The 14,829-nt window shown below is 33.3% G+C and overlaps 8 protein-coding genes and 1 non-coding gene across 9 annotated transcripts; 3 read left to right on the forward strand and 6 right to left on the reverse strand. All coding sequences in view use genetic code 12, as the record gives it.

Annotated features, from left to right (window-relative positions):
* Positions 1-21: 21 nt before the first annotated feature.
* On the reverse strand, positions 22-300 carry DFJ63DRAFT_337980 (mitochondrial 54S ribosomal protein mL53; the record flags this gene model as incomplete). The annotated part of the gene is made up of 2 exons (XM_064908626.1): positions 22-55; positions 98-300. The coding sequence occupies 2 exons, from the start codon at positions 298-300 to the stop codon at positions 22-24; spliced, it is 237 nt and encodes a 78-aa protein (XP_064759398.1).
* A 532-nt stretch (positions 301-832) lies between these two features.
* Positions 833-2,215, forward strand: DFJ63DRAFT_315897 (monocarboxylate permease; the record flags this gene model as incomplete). Its single annotated transcript, XM_064906636.1, has 1 exon — positions 833-2,215. One exon carries the CDS (start codon positions 833-835, stop codon positions 2,213-2,215), a length of 1,383 nt encoding a protein of 460 aa, XP_064759399.1.
* Positions 2,216-2,372: 157 nt separating this feature from the next.
* Positions 2,373-3,761, forward strand: DFJ63DRAFT_291266 (monocarboxylate permease; the record flags this gene model as incomplete). The annotated part of the gene is made up of 1 exon (XM_064905384.1): positions 2,373-3,761. One exon carries the CDS (start codon positions 2,373-2,375, stop codon positions 3,759-3,761), a length of 1,389 nt encoding a protein of 462 aa, XP_064759400.1.
* Positions 3,762-3,785: 24 nt separating this feature from the next.
* On the reverse strand, positions 3,786-4,526 carry DFJ63DRAFT_315899 (uncharacterized protein; the record flags this gene model as incomplete). The annotated part of the gene is made up of 1 exon (XM_064906637.1): positions 3,786-4,526. One exon carries the CDS (start codon positions 4,524-4,526, stop codon positions 3,786-3,788), a length of 741 nt encoding a protein of 246 aa, XP_064759401.1.
* A 113-nt stretch (positions 4,527-4,639) lies between these two features.
* On the forward strand, positions 4,640-5,733 carry DFJ63DRAFT_256794 (uncharacterized protein). The gene has a single exon (XM_064904513.1). The coding sequence runs from the start codon at positions 4,753-4,755 to the stop codon at positions 5,686-5,688; it is 936 nt and encodes a 311-aa protein (XP_064759402.1). The 5' UTR covers positions 4,640-4,752; the 3' UTR covers positions 5,689-5,733.
* A 44-nt stretch (positions 5,734-5,777) lies between these two features.
* Positions 5,778-8,579, reverse strand: DFJ63DRAFT_315901 (uncharacterized protein; the record flags this gene model as incomplete). Its single annotated transcript, XM_064906638.1, has 1 exon — positions 5,778-8,579. The coding sequence occupies one exon, from the start codon at positions 8,577-8,579 to the stop codon at positions 5,778-5,780; it is 2,802 nt and encodes a 933-aa protein (XP_064759403.1).
* Positions 8,580-8,768: 189 nt separating this feature from the next.
* DFJ63DRAFT_256853 (uncharacterized protein) lies at positions 8,769-12,648 on the reverse strand. The gene has a single exon (XM_064904514.1). It carries the CDS (start codon positions 12,460-12,462, stop codon positions 8,959-8,961), a length of 3,504 nt encoding a protein of 1,167 aa, XP_064759404.1. The 5' UTR covers positions 12,463-12,648; the 3' UTR covers positions 8,769-8,958.
* Positions 12,649-12,834: 186 nt separating this feature from the next.
* VMA13 (H(+)-transporting V1 sector ATPase subunit H) lies at positions 12,835-14,551 on the reverse strand (the record flags this gene model as incomplete). The annotated part of the gene is made up of 2 exons (XM_064906639.1): positions 12,835-14,265; positions 14,525-14,551. 2 exons carry the CDS (start codon positions 14,549-14,551, stop codon positions 12,835-12,837), a joined length of 1,458 nt encoding a protein of 485 aa, XP_064759405.1.
* Positions 14,552-14,696: 145 nt separating this feature from the next.
* Positions 14,697-14,768, reverse strand: DFJ63DRAFT_t132. The gene has a single exon. It is a non-coding gene; the product is annotated as a tRNA-His (tRNA).
* Positions 14,769-14,829: the final 61 nt, after the last annotated feature.

Below are 14,829 nucleotides of genomic sequence, written 5' to 3' on the forward strand. Positions count from 1 at the left end.
ATATGTAAAGTGGTTCAGATCTTAATCGGAGATAGCTTCCTTAATAGCCAATTTTCTAGAATGGGAATCGAAATGATCTCTTAAATCATTGATAGACATGGTATTTGGATCGGCAGTCATGACAGTTTTATCTTTAAATGTCACTTGTATTTCTGGCTTTTCCTTTGAATTAGCAGTTAATACTTTTGTTTCTAATTTGGCACTCAGTGGGACTCTTGAAAGGAATAATCTGGCTGACACACCACCTGGACTGAATGGATTGAATTTCACTGCCACATTAGCAAAGTATTTCGTTATCATATTGTTGTGGTATGTTCGTTTATAGTTAGGATTCACTTTGATATTTGGATTGAAAGACTTAAATCTTTTTTTTATGTGTTAAAATTTTTCATTCACTTTTACACGCACTAAGAGTAAATTTCAGTCCAATTACACTATATATAATTTTATATATCTAGTGATAGCTATAACAAGGAATACAGAGATTGGAAATAAAGCAAGGTATACTCAAACGAACGAAAACCGTAGCAGAATGTTATGCCAAGTTATTAAATGGCGAAAAAGGTTGCAGCTTCACGTTTTAGCATAACTTCATTTTCATCATCTATGCTAAGCTATAGCCATTATTATTTGATGATCTTACTAAATTGTCATCTTCTTATCATATATATGTTCAGAAAGGCTAATCTAATATAGAGTTGTTTTGTAGTTTGAAATGACTCACCAATTTCAGAAATAGTATATATATGACTCTGATAAGGATAATTGGTGCGAATTTATCGATAACCCATAAATATTGCAGCTAGACAAGGTCAAGACAACTTATGGAACTATGTCGTCTACTGAACTGATTGAACTAACAAATAGGACCAGAAATGATCTAGAAAACAATTCAACTAGATCATTTGATCTGGTGGTTATCAGTTTACGTGGTGCAGCTTCCGAAGAAGTACCGGAACAGGAGGAAGAATACTATCCAGATGGTGGAATTGAAGCTTATTTAGTCATTGCTGGTTCATTCCTTGGATTGGTAGTGAATTTAGGTATAATAAACTCAATTGGGGCCATTCAAGCGTATGTGTCAACCCATCAATTGGCATTAGTTCTGGCTTCTTCAATTTCTTGGATTTTCTCCATTTACTTATCGTTAGCTTATATCACAGGAATATTTGTAGGTCCAATGTTCGATAGACACGGTCCCTTACAATTATTGCTTGCTGCTACAGCTTTCATATTTATAGGTTTAATGCTGTTGGCAAGTAGTATTGAAGTCTATCAATTTATTATGAGCTTTGTTGCTTTGGGATTAGGAAATGGGCTTGGTATGACTCCTTTGATTGGAATTATTAGTCATTGGTTTTTAAAGAGAAGAGGAAATTTCACGGGAGTAGCAACGAGTGGTGGATCGGTAGGAGGATTAGCCTTTCCATTAATGTTAAGACACTCTTATGCAGCTTTTGGTTTCACTTGGGCTATTAGAATATTTGCTTTTACTTGTTTGGCTTGCATGCTTTTATCCATCATATTAGTCAAAGGAAGATTTAAATCAACTCTGCTGTCGGATCAGCATTTCAATTCTAAATGGGACAAATTCAAACATAAATTGACTTTGAAAAACTTGAAATTGAATGATGCAAAATATAACTTTGTCGTTGCTGGTTCATTTTTCACAGAGTTGTCTTTGGTATTGCTTCTTACTTATTTTCCTACATATGCAATTGCACAAGGAGTTTCTGAATCAACAGCACTTTTACTATTAACAGTTTGGAATGGGTTTGGAATACTAGGAAGATGGGTTCCGAGTTATGCATCCGATCACATTGGACATTTCAATATCAATATTGTCATGTTAATTATATATAGTATTTGTATTTACGTGATGTGGCTTCCATTTGGTTACAATACTAAAGTACTATTTGCCTTTGCCTCATTTGGAGGATTTTGTCAAGGATCTATACTGAGTCTTCTACCTGCTTGTCTTTCTCAAATAACACCAGTTAATGAAATTGGGTATAAATTTGGCGTCTTGAACTCATTCTTAAGTATTGCTAATTTGTTTGGTATTCCATTAGCCAGTACTGTCATAGGAAATGGTAGTGTTCATCACTATAATAACTTTGTAATTCTAGTGGGATTAATCTCAATTGCAGGAACTATATTTTGGTATTGTAGTAGGTACGCTATGGTAGGATTTAAACTAAATGCCAAGGTTTGAATACAGTATATAATTTGTATTAGAACCTTATAGAATAATTAGAAATACGAGCTGCGAAAAATCTGACTCACAACCCTCAAAAAAAATCTATAAAAAGCAGAAAAGTAAGCCTCTTTCTGATCAGAGACATGTAGATTTGAAGGTTCTTCAATATACAATGGTCAGGACCCAACAAGTGGAAGTTACTCATAGAGGTAGAAGTGACATAGAACTAGACTCCATAGGATCAGACAGTCCCATCGGAACTTTATCTCTTTCATCAGAAGAACAACAGGAAGAAGAAGCTGAAGATGAAGAAGATTATCCAGATGGAGGTCTAAAGGCATACTCAGTTATTATAGGATCATTCTTAGGTTTGATCGTCAATTTAGGAATAATCAATTCAATCGGTGCTGTGCAGGCATATGTTTCCACCCATCAATTGGCTTTGGTGAAAGCTTCATCAATTTCGTGGATTTTCTCCATTTATTTGTCATTGGCTTACGCGTTAGGTTTGGTTGCTGGACCAATCTTTGACAGAAGAGGTCCATTAGAGTTACTCGTTGTGTCTACAGTCCTTATCTTTGTGGGTTTAATGCTGTCTGCAAATAGTACAAAAGTTTATCAATTCATCTTAAGTTTTGTGTGTTTGGGTCTTGGTAATGGACTTGGAATGACTCCATTGATTGGAGTTATCAGTCACTGGTTCTTAAAGAAGAGGGGTAATTTCACAGGAATAGCCACTAGTGGTGGATCTGTAGGAGGGTTGGTGTTTCCATTAATGTTAAGACATAGCTATGCAACGTATGGGTATGTTTGGGCCATGAGAATATTGGCCTTTACATGTTTAGGGTGCATGTTACTTGCTCTTGCCTTAGTTAGAGGAAGATTGAAGAGATTTCCAGAGCAATCAGATGAAGAATTCGATTCTAAATGGGATAAATTTAGAAGTAAATTAAGTTTTTCAACTTGGAAGTTGAATGATAAGAAGTATATTTTTGTTATCGCTGGAGCATTCTTTGCAGAATTATCATTAGTCTTACTTCTTACATATTTTGCTACATATGCAATTGCACAAGGTGTATCAGAATCAACTTCACTTTTATTATTAACTGTATGGAATGGGGCTGGTATATTAGGTAGATGGTTACCTGGCTATATATCCGATCATATTGGAAGATTCAATGTCAATATTCTTATGTTGACGCTGTATACGCTATGCATTCTTGTGATGTGGCTACCTTTCGGTTATAGTTTGAAAGTTTTATTTGCATTTTCAACTATCGCAGGTTTCTGTCTGGGATCGATCTTAAGTCTTCTTCCCGCTTGTTTATCACAAATAACTCCTGTCAATGAAATTGGATCCAAATACGGATTATTAAACGCCATTCTTAGTATTGCCAACTTGTTTGGTGTACCAATTGCCAGTACAATAATTGGAAATGGAAGTGTTCATCATTATAATAATTTCGTGATCTTGGTTGCTTGTTTAGCTGTTTTAGGTACATGCTTTTGGACTTTAAGTAGGGTTACTATTGCTGGAGTGAAATTGAATGTTAAAGTGTAGGACATTTAATACATATTATTGAGTTTAGTTATTCACCTCTCTTAATTCTATTTCTTCTGGAATAGAAGGAATAGCCGTAGTAGCAGCAGGTTGTGTTCTTTCATTGGCTACCGAATTCTTGATTCGCTCTCTCTTCTCAATAACCTCCACATACTTCACTTGTCTTCTCCTTTTCAAATAACCCCAGGTAAAATAAGCTATTGGAACATATGCCAACAAGACAAATTTTAAAAGATAATCATAGATCAGATCTTCCAAGACGAATTCAAGACTTAAAAAGATAAGAATCATTTCTGCCAAAAGTGATATAGGATATATTAAATAGAAATTAGAGAACTCTAACCAAAAAAGGAATCTTGGAGATGCTCTTGTTTTTGTCTTGAATGTATAATAACTATAATGAATCAAATTTCCCACACAATAAGATAGTATTAAAAATGAGTATGATGTATGTTTAGCAATCTTAGGGTGAGGAAATATTACTCCATAACAGATCCAAGCCATTTTGATACCATTTGTATAACCCCAAATATCCTTTAATGAGAAACTTGGCTCAAGGAGTAACTTGTTAAAGAAGAACCCAATCAAAGGGATAAGTGATATACCATGAAAGAAATCAGCTATGCCACCAGGTAAGAACCTCCTTCCTACCAATGGTAATAATATTAAGAATCTTGCCAAACAACAGAACCATAGCATTGTAGCGGCTGCATCATAGAAGAAAATGAATTTCCACTTTGTTGATAATGGATATAGATTGGCCATTGTTTCTAGAACGATGATATGATATATGGGGCTATGTTAATGTTGGTTGAATCAATTGATCAAAAAGGCAGTTACAAATTATAATTGCAGACAAAAGACACCTCTGAATCAAAAATTTTCGCAGAGGCACAGACGCGAGTGAAAATTGAGAAATTAGCATCCATATTGAACATGATGATGACGGTTGTTTCGTTTATCTATCTCTAATTCACCAAGTAATCCAGTTATGAAGTTGTTAAGCTTAGTGCTTTCAGTAGTACTATTCTTTACAGTTGTTAAAGCAGCACACTGGAGCAAAGAAGATTATGAAATCTTCAATTTAAATGATTTAATTTTGGAAGATTTAGGTTTAGATGTTACTTTCTATTCATGGTTAGGATTGGAAAATGGTCCAAAATCAACATTACAAGAGATCACTAAGGCTTATAGAAAGAAATCTAGACAATTACATCCTGATAAAGTGTCTACAACCGTTAGAAGTGTTAAAAAGAAGGCCGAAGAACGTTTTCAAAGATTATCATTGGTAGGAAATATCTTAAGAGATCAAGAATTAAAAAGAAGGTATGACTACTTTCTTTCAAAGGGATTTCCTAAATGGAAGGGTACGGGATATTTCTATACTAAATTCCGTCCTGGTTTTATTTTGACTATTTTTGGTTTATTTTTACTTGTCGGTACTTTCCATTATGTATCTTTAAAGATTAACAGAAAACAAGATCACAATAGAATTGTTCAATTGAAGAATACTTTGAAAACTCAAGCATGGGGTGGTTCTGTTATTCCTCCAGCTGATGGCTCCGACAGAAAGCTTTACCACGAAGAGACTGGTAAGTCATTTGTTGTTAAAGTGGATGGTAGTGTATGGATTGTTGATTCAGAGAATGCAGAAAATTTAGTTGAATTCGAAGAGGATGAAATTAACATCAATCCAAGTTTTAAGGAAACTCTTTTTTTCAAAGTACCTGCTTATTTATGGAATGTTAGTATCGGAAAGTTTACAAAACCAATTGATACTACTATTGTTTATGAAAGACCAGAGAAGAAACAAGAACAAACTGAAGCTAAACCAAAACCAAAAAAGAAGATCCAACGTGGTGAAAAGAAGGAACTTAAAAACGGTACGGTTGTCTACAGTAGACCAACTAGAGGTGGAAGAAAGTAGGGTAGATATTAAATGTACGATTAATTGTTATTTTGTATAAATTAGTATAAAATAAATAATGCTTAAAATATTATAGACAGAATTTTTAATTATTCATTGTGTTTCGGTACTCTTCGTAACTCATTACTATGCTCCTCTTCTTCATCTGAAGAACTGGATCCTGATAAATTTTCTAAAAAGTCATTCTCTTGATATTCTGTTTGAAACCCACCATTCAGAGCATAACCTTCATCTGTATCGTTACCATTTCTCTTGGGTACACCGGTAGGGGACATATTCTGTATTCTGATATCAGGGATATCCAATTCTTCCATGGAGTCACCATTTTCATTTTCGTTTTCATCATCTTCATCAATATTACCATTAGCATCCAACGCCAGTTTATCATTGATGAACAATTCATGATTTGAGCTGTCTCCAAGAATTATGATATTTTTATTACTGTTTTCATATGAATCCAAATCAAGATATCCGACTGAAGAAGCATCAAAACCACTTCCTGGTTCACCAGTTTCAGCTTTTCCATTTTCAAGTTCTTCTGGCTCAGCTCCTAAAACAACATTATAAACTTCTCGTGTCTTCAATAAAACTTCTTCAACGAACCAATCCCATTCTTCAAGCGAAATGGCTTCGACAATGATTGGAGAAATAAGATCTGGTTTATACAAGGATGTGAATTTGACAACTTCTTCACTGATAAGAATCAAATGACCTCTATAACCGGGCTTTGGTTCTTCATCTTCCTTATATTTCAGAACAATCAAATCAATCAAATTGCATTTGTTGTTTTTAAACAATTCCACAATTAAAAATGAATTATATGAGTTTAATTTACCATTAAAAATTTGTTGAATTAAATCAAACACAACATTATGAAAGAAATTATGCCATGGAAATTGGGTGAACATTGAAATTATATCCACCAAAATGCTCAGATCAATTAACTTGATTTTGAAATAGTCACCAACACATGGGTTAGAGCGAATGATACTATCTCTATCCTTACATACAAATGGATTTTCAGGAGAAATGGATGGCTCATCATCATCTGAATCTTCAATTGTTTCTAATGATTCCATTATATTTCTGTAGTTTCCCTCTCCAAATATAGTATCGTTATTGGCTGTTTCAAAATGGATGTCATCAAGGGAAACATCATCCAAACCCATTGTAACATCATGAATTGATTCATCAAGTTCTGGAAAATCAATAGTTTCGTTTAATGCTTTCTTAAGTCTCTTAGTCTGTTGAGACCTAACATGATCTCTAATCTTAATGATCTTTTTAATTTTTTTGCTATTTAACAATATCATGTTTGAGCAATGAAGGAGTTCTGCAACTAATTCAGAAATTTTAAATCTTGTAAATCCAAGAACATTAGTCTCAACATTTGCAGGAGGTATTGGGGTTAAATCCAAGATTCCAGCAAATTGTTCAAGACTATCTGAAAATATAGAAAGCATTTCTCCCAAATAAATAGGGTCCCTTGGACCTGGTGGATTCTGGTCAAAATCCTTTAACCATTGAAACATCACAAATGAGTTAACCTCCCCAGGACCATTTTCACCATTTTGAACCATATCACTGTATGTACCACAATATAAATCATAATCAGAATTATTCTTTCTTATGAGCTCTATGACAATGCCCACACAATTACTGATTCCATGTTTGTTGGTATATTGTTGGCCATCTTCCGTGATTGGTGGCCTGTACAACATAATATCATTAATCATAGTCTTGATTATTGGTGGAGATACTAATTGTCTGGTTAACGGGTTTGGACCAATGTTTGTTTCCAATACAACAGCCAATGCAGTGTTTGAAGAAATAGTGACCAAAGCTTTAATGAAGTCTGTACTAGCAGTTTGCTTGAAAAATAAATTTTGATTTGGAATTTTTGAATCCTGAACAAACTGTGATGGATGCGGTTTTAAAATATCGATTAATTTTGGAATCATGTTTTGTTGGGACAATACTTCGATAATTCCTGTTGGAGATTGGGGTTTATCCGTTTGAATAATTCTTAAGAAGAAATCCATTAACATTGGGATTTCAACTTTTGCCAAAAACGTATCTACTAGATTTTCTTGTCGCCTCACAAAGTTTAATAATTCTATGCTATTAGTATCCATAAGTTGATCTAAAATATGGATTACAAATGTGACAGTTGGGATGCTTTCAGTTAAATTCTCCAAAGATAAAATCAGCCACAATTTGGTCATAATAGCAGGAGTCTCTATGATTCTATTCAGTATAATCCATAAATCTATAGAGAGGATATCAGATGAGGCCTGAACACAACGACGAAACTTTTCATCTTCTGTTTCCTTATTTTCTTCTTCATCCTTGTCACTCTTCACATCTTCATTTTCTTCTGCATCCTGCTCCTCAACTGGTTGCACAACTGATTCTTCATCTTCACTTTTTAAGTCAATTTGTACATCTCCATTCTCCGTATTTTCTAATTTTTCAAGCTCTTTTATGTTCTGATTATGATAGTAGTCGACACTATCCACTAAATGATCAAGGAATCCACTTAGTATATGCGGTTGTAAAAGTAACTCCACTAATTTGACACCCCTAGCATCTTTTGTGTTACCAGCAGCATTATCGTTATTGGACGAAGTTAACGACACAACATCTGAGTTTGAACTGTTGAACGTATTAGGGGTTTCATTATTCTGTAGTTGCAGCAGAAATTGGAAATTACTGACGTTACTTTTGTAACTACCCTTAATATTATGAAGTTCACTGATTAACTCTTGCAGAAGACCTGCATCGTTAAAGATATCAGCTACCGTTATAAGTGAGAAATCCAGTATACCATCTAGAAACTTTTGTAACTGATTGGTGCTATTCAAAGTGTTGGAAAACGGCCAGAATGACATTGCTGATCCTATCAAGTTGTTGGTGCTTCTCTTTTATTTTTAACAATATCTCTTAACGGGTAAAAGAAGAGAAGTCCTTGATATGTGAATGTATTTATACTGGTCCAAAAGCCTAGCTTCACCTTTCAATATTATGAGTTGCTTAATAATTGAATGTTTTATTGCTGTTGAAACAGTATCAAATGCTTATATCGAAAACCTCACTGATGATAAGATCATTCTGCCACTGAACGGCAAGTGCAGGAGGAAACCAAAAAACTTGAAATCTCACAAAAATTAAATCACGTGCGCAAATAAAATTATTTTGTTGACTGCAAATTACAAATCTACTTATTAATTTATATTAATATTCTATATCCAATTATAATATATACTCAATTCACTGAGATTTATTTGAAACTGAAGTATAATCTCGTTCTGTATCCTGATTCCCCAAAACTTCTTCTACTTTAGATATTGCTCGGCGATAACCCTGTATCAAATGCTCATTCATATCTCCACATAACTCCAACACCAATCCATGGCAAATTGAAGCAGCATCATCCATCCACTCTTTTATTGTCATCTCTTTTTCATTATCAGGCATTTCAGCTATGAAACGAGTAAGCTTACCTGGATCGTCGACAAGATCGTGTCCCGATGAAGCTAACTCCAGGAACTCTTCAACAGCATCTCGAATAATATTTAATCTTTCAATAAATGGTGATAGCGAACTGGATACCCATTGATCATCAAACTGAATCAATTCTCTTCCAAATACATCCTGCTTTTGTGGCGTGCTTGAACTTAAATCACTGAAATTACCAGATAATCCGTCGAACTGTTCAGTATGTTCACTTCTTGCGGTTACATCTGCCGCTGCAATATTGTCAGTCAATTTTTCTTTCTTATCTATGGTTGCTTGTACTTCTTCTTCTCCCTCATCTGGAATCTTGGACCTATCTATACTAGCATGAACAGAACTTGGCAAATTTTCTGAGTTTTTCAGTATATCAATGTCCGAATCTTCTATATTCAGTTGAAGATTTTCAATTGGGGCTGAACTGAGAAGTTTTGGTTCAAGGGTAACATCAGCTAAAACATCAGGTTCTTTCATGATGACATCTTGCATATCCGAGTCTAGTATATGAGAATCTCGTGGTCTGTTATCGCTCGAAACACCATAGTCATCCTTTTCTAAAGTTAAATCATTTTTTACTGGAGGAAGAGACAATTGACCAGATACTTTATTCAGAGCCGGAGATCTTGTTCGCATCTCTGAATTTACTTCCTTTGACATCAGTGTTGAATCAACATCAACTTTCACACTCTGAACTGGTTGATTTATATTCAAGTCTTCTTCCATATTAGCAACAACCTCTGCATCCTTCTCACTTGGAGAGCTGTCCTTATCTTGTCTATCAAAGGAGAATTTGACTTGATTTCCATCTAATGAAGCTTCATTACTTCCGGTAGTATTTCTAATTACACCAACACCCTCATCTTCAACAATCTTGAACTCCGAGTCCTGTCTTTTTGAATCAACAGTTTCAGAACTCTCCAATTGCTTCTTGCGTTGAGCTGTATCGAATAACAATTTCATACGTTTTGCAATTTCTTTATTAATATCGGTAATATCCTGAACAACATTAGATAAGTCAACATCTTTATCTTCTTCAGCACTTTCATCAAATGTAAAAAATGGTTTGGCCTTGAATGAATCTCTCTTACTAGAGTTAAGACTATCTCTTGCACTTTTATTTGAAGTACCATTAGCATCATCTATTGATTTCTCAGGCTGATTGTTTTTTTCGTCTATCATGCTGATGTCTTCATTTTCTTGTTCCTGTTTATTGATAATCTCATTTTGTTGTTCTTCCTCTATGGTATCGTCTTTTTCAGGTACACTATCAACTTGTTCCTCAACATATCTTTCAATTTCAGGTTGTTCTTCTGCGTCTGCAAAAACTTCATCATCTTCCAAGATATTAATTACATCTTCACTTACTTGCGAATCCTCCTCTTTCTTTGATGCTTTTTTAGAATCAGACTTCGCTTTGGAATTCTCGACTTCAAAATCATTCTCCGGCTCTTTAGCTTCGGTCCATGTTGATATTTTTTGCTCCTTCTTTTGTCTTTGATTTATTGATTTAGATTCCGGTATAGGGAGATTTCTGATAGATAATGTATGCTTACTTGTAGTTGGTGTATCATAAGTCTCAAGATCAAATGAAGTATCAAATATACTTGGTTCATTCTTTGTTCTGAACGGCCTTGCAACAATATCATTCACAACAGCATCAATGCCTTTAAATTCACGTCTTTTAGATGGAGCTGCTAGTTTAAAAGGACTTAGTTTAGTTTCAACTTTTGGCATATCTCGTTTAATACTTGCCTTCGGCCTCTCTTCACGACTTACAAAGTTATCATCTCCATATTCGTCTATTTCTTCATCGGATTCTGCAAAAACTGGAATAGCAGGAGAAAAAGAACGCCTTACTAGTCTTAGCTTCTTTGATTTCAGTGGGGATTCATTTTCAATCTTTTGGAAATCGACATTAGTTTGAGTACCTTCCCGTAATTTCTTTCCAATTTTCTTGGTATCGTTCTTAACTTTTTTAACTTTCGATTCCTTCTTCGTAGACTTGCTTTTCTTCTTTCCAATTGACAGCTCCTTTGGTAATTCAAGGGCTATTTCTTTAATGGGACTTCCATCACCACGTAGTCTTCTAACTCTGGCAGACCTTCGTAATGGAGCATTCAGATCATTGGCTGTGTAATCATTGGCTGTAGTATCATTGGCTGTAGAATCATGATCACTCTTTAGTGCAACTTCTTCATCCTCGGATTCATCAGTAAAATCATCATCATTCATGTCACTATCCAGATCACTAGGTTCATTTGACCCTTCGTCAGATTCAATATATTCGACTCTTTGAGGTTTTGTTTCATTAAGGAAACTTTTTCGTACAGGCTTATCGCTAGTGTAAGAATCATCATTTGCAGCACCTACTCCTTCAACTGATTCGTTAACATCTTCATCTTCATCTTCTTGACTTACCTGAAGTGAGTCTATTACTTCAGGAGACTTGAAATCTTCCTCTTCTGATATAAGTACTTCTTCAGGAGAATTGTAATTATTCTCTTCAGCTTCATCACTGAATAATCCTAGAAAGACATTCTTTTTCTTTGGAGCTGGCTTTGATTTAGATTTAGCTTTTGAGTTTTTCAGTTTAGTTTCATCTGTTTTCTTTGCTTGATTATATTGGTCTAGAAAGTAACAGAACTTTGTATTACTAGCATGTTCTTCAATTGGTACATCTTCTTCTTCCCAATGATCTAATGAACTTCCACAATAAATGCATACTACTCTATCGTCATTGAATTCAACTGGAGAATAGACAAATCCAGCTTCCGATAATGACTTACTATTGGGTATGAAATCTTCCAATTTATCTAATGGATAATCCTTCCCATATGATTCCAATCTGAATAATTTCGATTCTTCACTTAATGGATGTCGTATTATGTTCTGTTCATGTGTAGTCCAGTACTTGACTATGGCACTTCTTGACTTATGTTGATCTCTCGCTAAACTTGAAATTAGAACTAATGATAGTGAACAGTTTTTATTCTTTTCATAATGTCTGGTTGGTAGTATGCTTACATCTGATTCATCGATAACATTTTCAGGTTTATGACAATAGGAACATAATACTCGATTTAGATTTGATTTTATAGGACTATAGTAGAATCCAGAGTCTATCAATGGACCAACTAAACTCTCATCGTGTGAATCAATCCAACTAACTGATTTACTGACTCCTTTAACTTTAACTGGTTCTTCAAATGTCTGTTGACGATTCTGTCTATACTTCATATCTGAATCATTTTTGGCTGCCATAACGCGTTTGATATCGCAAAATGTGTTGATATAACAGACGTGATGATAAAAAATTCCAACAACAATTGATTACCTCTAACTATGATACAGTATAATGATATCTCTTTTCAACGGTCCACAACTAGGCTATACTATATAAATGAAGGGTAGATGTAACATTTACAACCAAAATTGTCTGTTTATATATTTTCTATTTTTTCATATTTTGATCTCGCGCAGCAACAAACAGCAAAGTGCAGAAAATATAAGACGTTTTATTGATATAAGATAAATATAAAAAGTGTATGAAATAAAATTGAAGAATTAAGTATAAAAAGGATGATTTATAAAGAAGTAAAAACAAAGTCAATAGTAGGAGAATCTCTTTATGACTTAAAAACTGTGTCCAACTAATAATTGGATAGCTTTTAAGGCTTCATATTTCAATTCATTATCACCACCATTGTTATCTAAAAATGACATAATTAATAATTTATATTCTCCATTCTTTTCAGTGTTAATAAAGTTAACTAAATCTTGACCAATGTTTTTAATTAAGAATTGTAAATCATTTAATAAAATGACTTTAATCTTTGAATTTGGATAATCTTTAGAAGATAAAATTTCAAATATCTTTTTAACTAATTTATAACTTTGATCTTTGAATTTACCTGAATTTTCTATCCAGAATTCACTTGATTTATGAGTTGGTGATGACCAACTTAAAAGATTTGGATTTTCTAATTCAGTTAAATATTCATCAAATGAAGTTAATCTATCACTAACAATAGCATTTAATAAATCAGATAAATAAATCAAATCATTGGATAATTCTTCATCACTACCATTAGATGCAAATTTTCTTTCCCTTAAAGTATTTATAGATGATAAACCATCGTGGAATAATAAGATTTTAACGGTTTTAAATTGTTCATTTGGTGATAAAGTAACAGCAGTGAAATTCTTTAAAATCCCAACTGAAATTCTAACGATTTTTAATTTAATTGATTCTTTGGCAATAGTTAATAAGTTTCCTACTAATTCAGGGAAGTTATGAACTAAAATTTTATTAATTGATCCACTAAATGATAAAATCCATGTGGTTAATAATACATTATAAGATAATTGTAAACCAGTTGAATTGGCACTCTTAGCCAGGCTTGCGATTAATTGATTGACAGATTTAAAATTTGTGATAAAGTTGGAACTTTCATAAACTTGTTTGAATGATTTAACAATCAATAATTCTTGTAATAATTGAATACCAATAAATTGAGAATTTATATTTTGAGTATTACCAATGAATTCATTGGATGATAATAAATCAAATACTTTAATCAAGACTTCTTGATCAATCTTAGAAGCATATTCAGAAGATTTAGATGCTTTTGATAATAATATAGTAAGATTATATAATCCTAAAGCTTTAATGATGAAATCTTTATTATCTAATAATTTAAGAAATGGTGAATATGGTAATGCAGAATCAACAGTGGATAATTTTAATAATGAATCTAAAAACTCTTGACCTGGTAATTCTAATAAGAAATCATTAGTTAATGCTAAAATATTCTTTAAAACATCTTCTTTACCACTCAGTTCAGCTTTATCTAAAATATTTAAAATGGTATTGGTATATAATTCTAATTGATTTAATAAAGTTGAATTTTTATTTTCAGTGGATTGTTTCTCTAAGATCTTAATATGTTTAACATCATCTTCAGAAACAGCACCAGATCTAGAATAACCTTCCCAGGCTATGATCTTTTCTTTAATGATCTTTTTAGAATCACTTAAGAATGTACTATCAATGACCAATGGAGTCTAGATAAGAATTTAAACTGTTAGTATTTCGTTTTATTCACTTCAAAAACAAACAATTGTCATTCAATTGAGTTTATACATACGAATTCAGTTGCCATTGCGATCGATATTAACTTCTTTATGAATGAAAGTTGGATTGGTAGTATCAGAATGATATTATAACTTTATATCTTTCAAAGGCATGGAAATCCCAATGGTCAATTTCCCTTGAGACCTCATTTTAAAATTATGATTTTGTGCACGACCTAATAATTCTAACCACTGTGATGGAAGACAGATTAGACATTATTATAGAACCACAATTAAAGAAAATTGATTAATGATTACCTAGACGAACTGAAGTTCAAGCTTAACGTTATTCAAACTAAAAATAAAACGAATTAAAATAAACAATAAGGTAGATATTGAAAATGCAAAAAAATTGAATTAACTGCCGGTCCCAGGAATCGAACCTGGGTCTCAACGGCCACAACGATGCGTACTTACCACTATACTAGACCGGCTAATTTTTCTGAAAAAAAATATTTCGTGGTCACCAAAATCAAGCTTGATCACGTGCAAAAT

This window comes from Scheffersomyces coipomensis (genome assembly GCF_036884675.1).
Source record: "Scheffersomyces coipomensis strain NRRL Y-17651 chromosome Unknown DFJ63scaffold_9, whole genome shotgun sequence".
Classification (NCBI taxonomy): Eukaryota; Fungi; Ascomycota; class Pichiomycetes; order Serinales; family Debaryomycetaceae; genus Scheffersomyces; species Scheffersomyces coipomensis.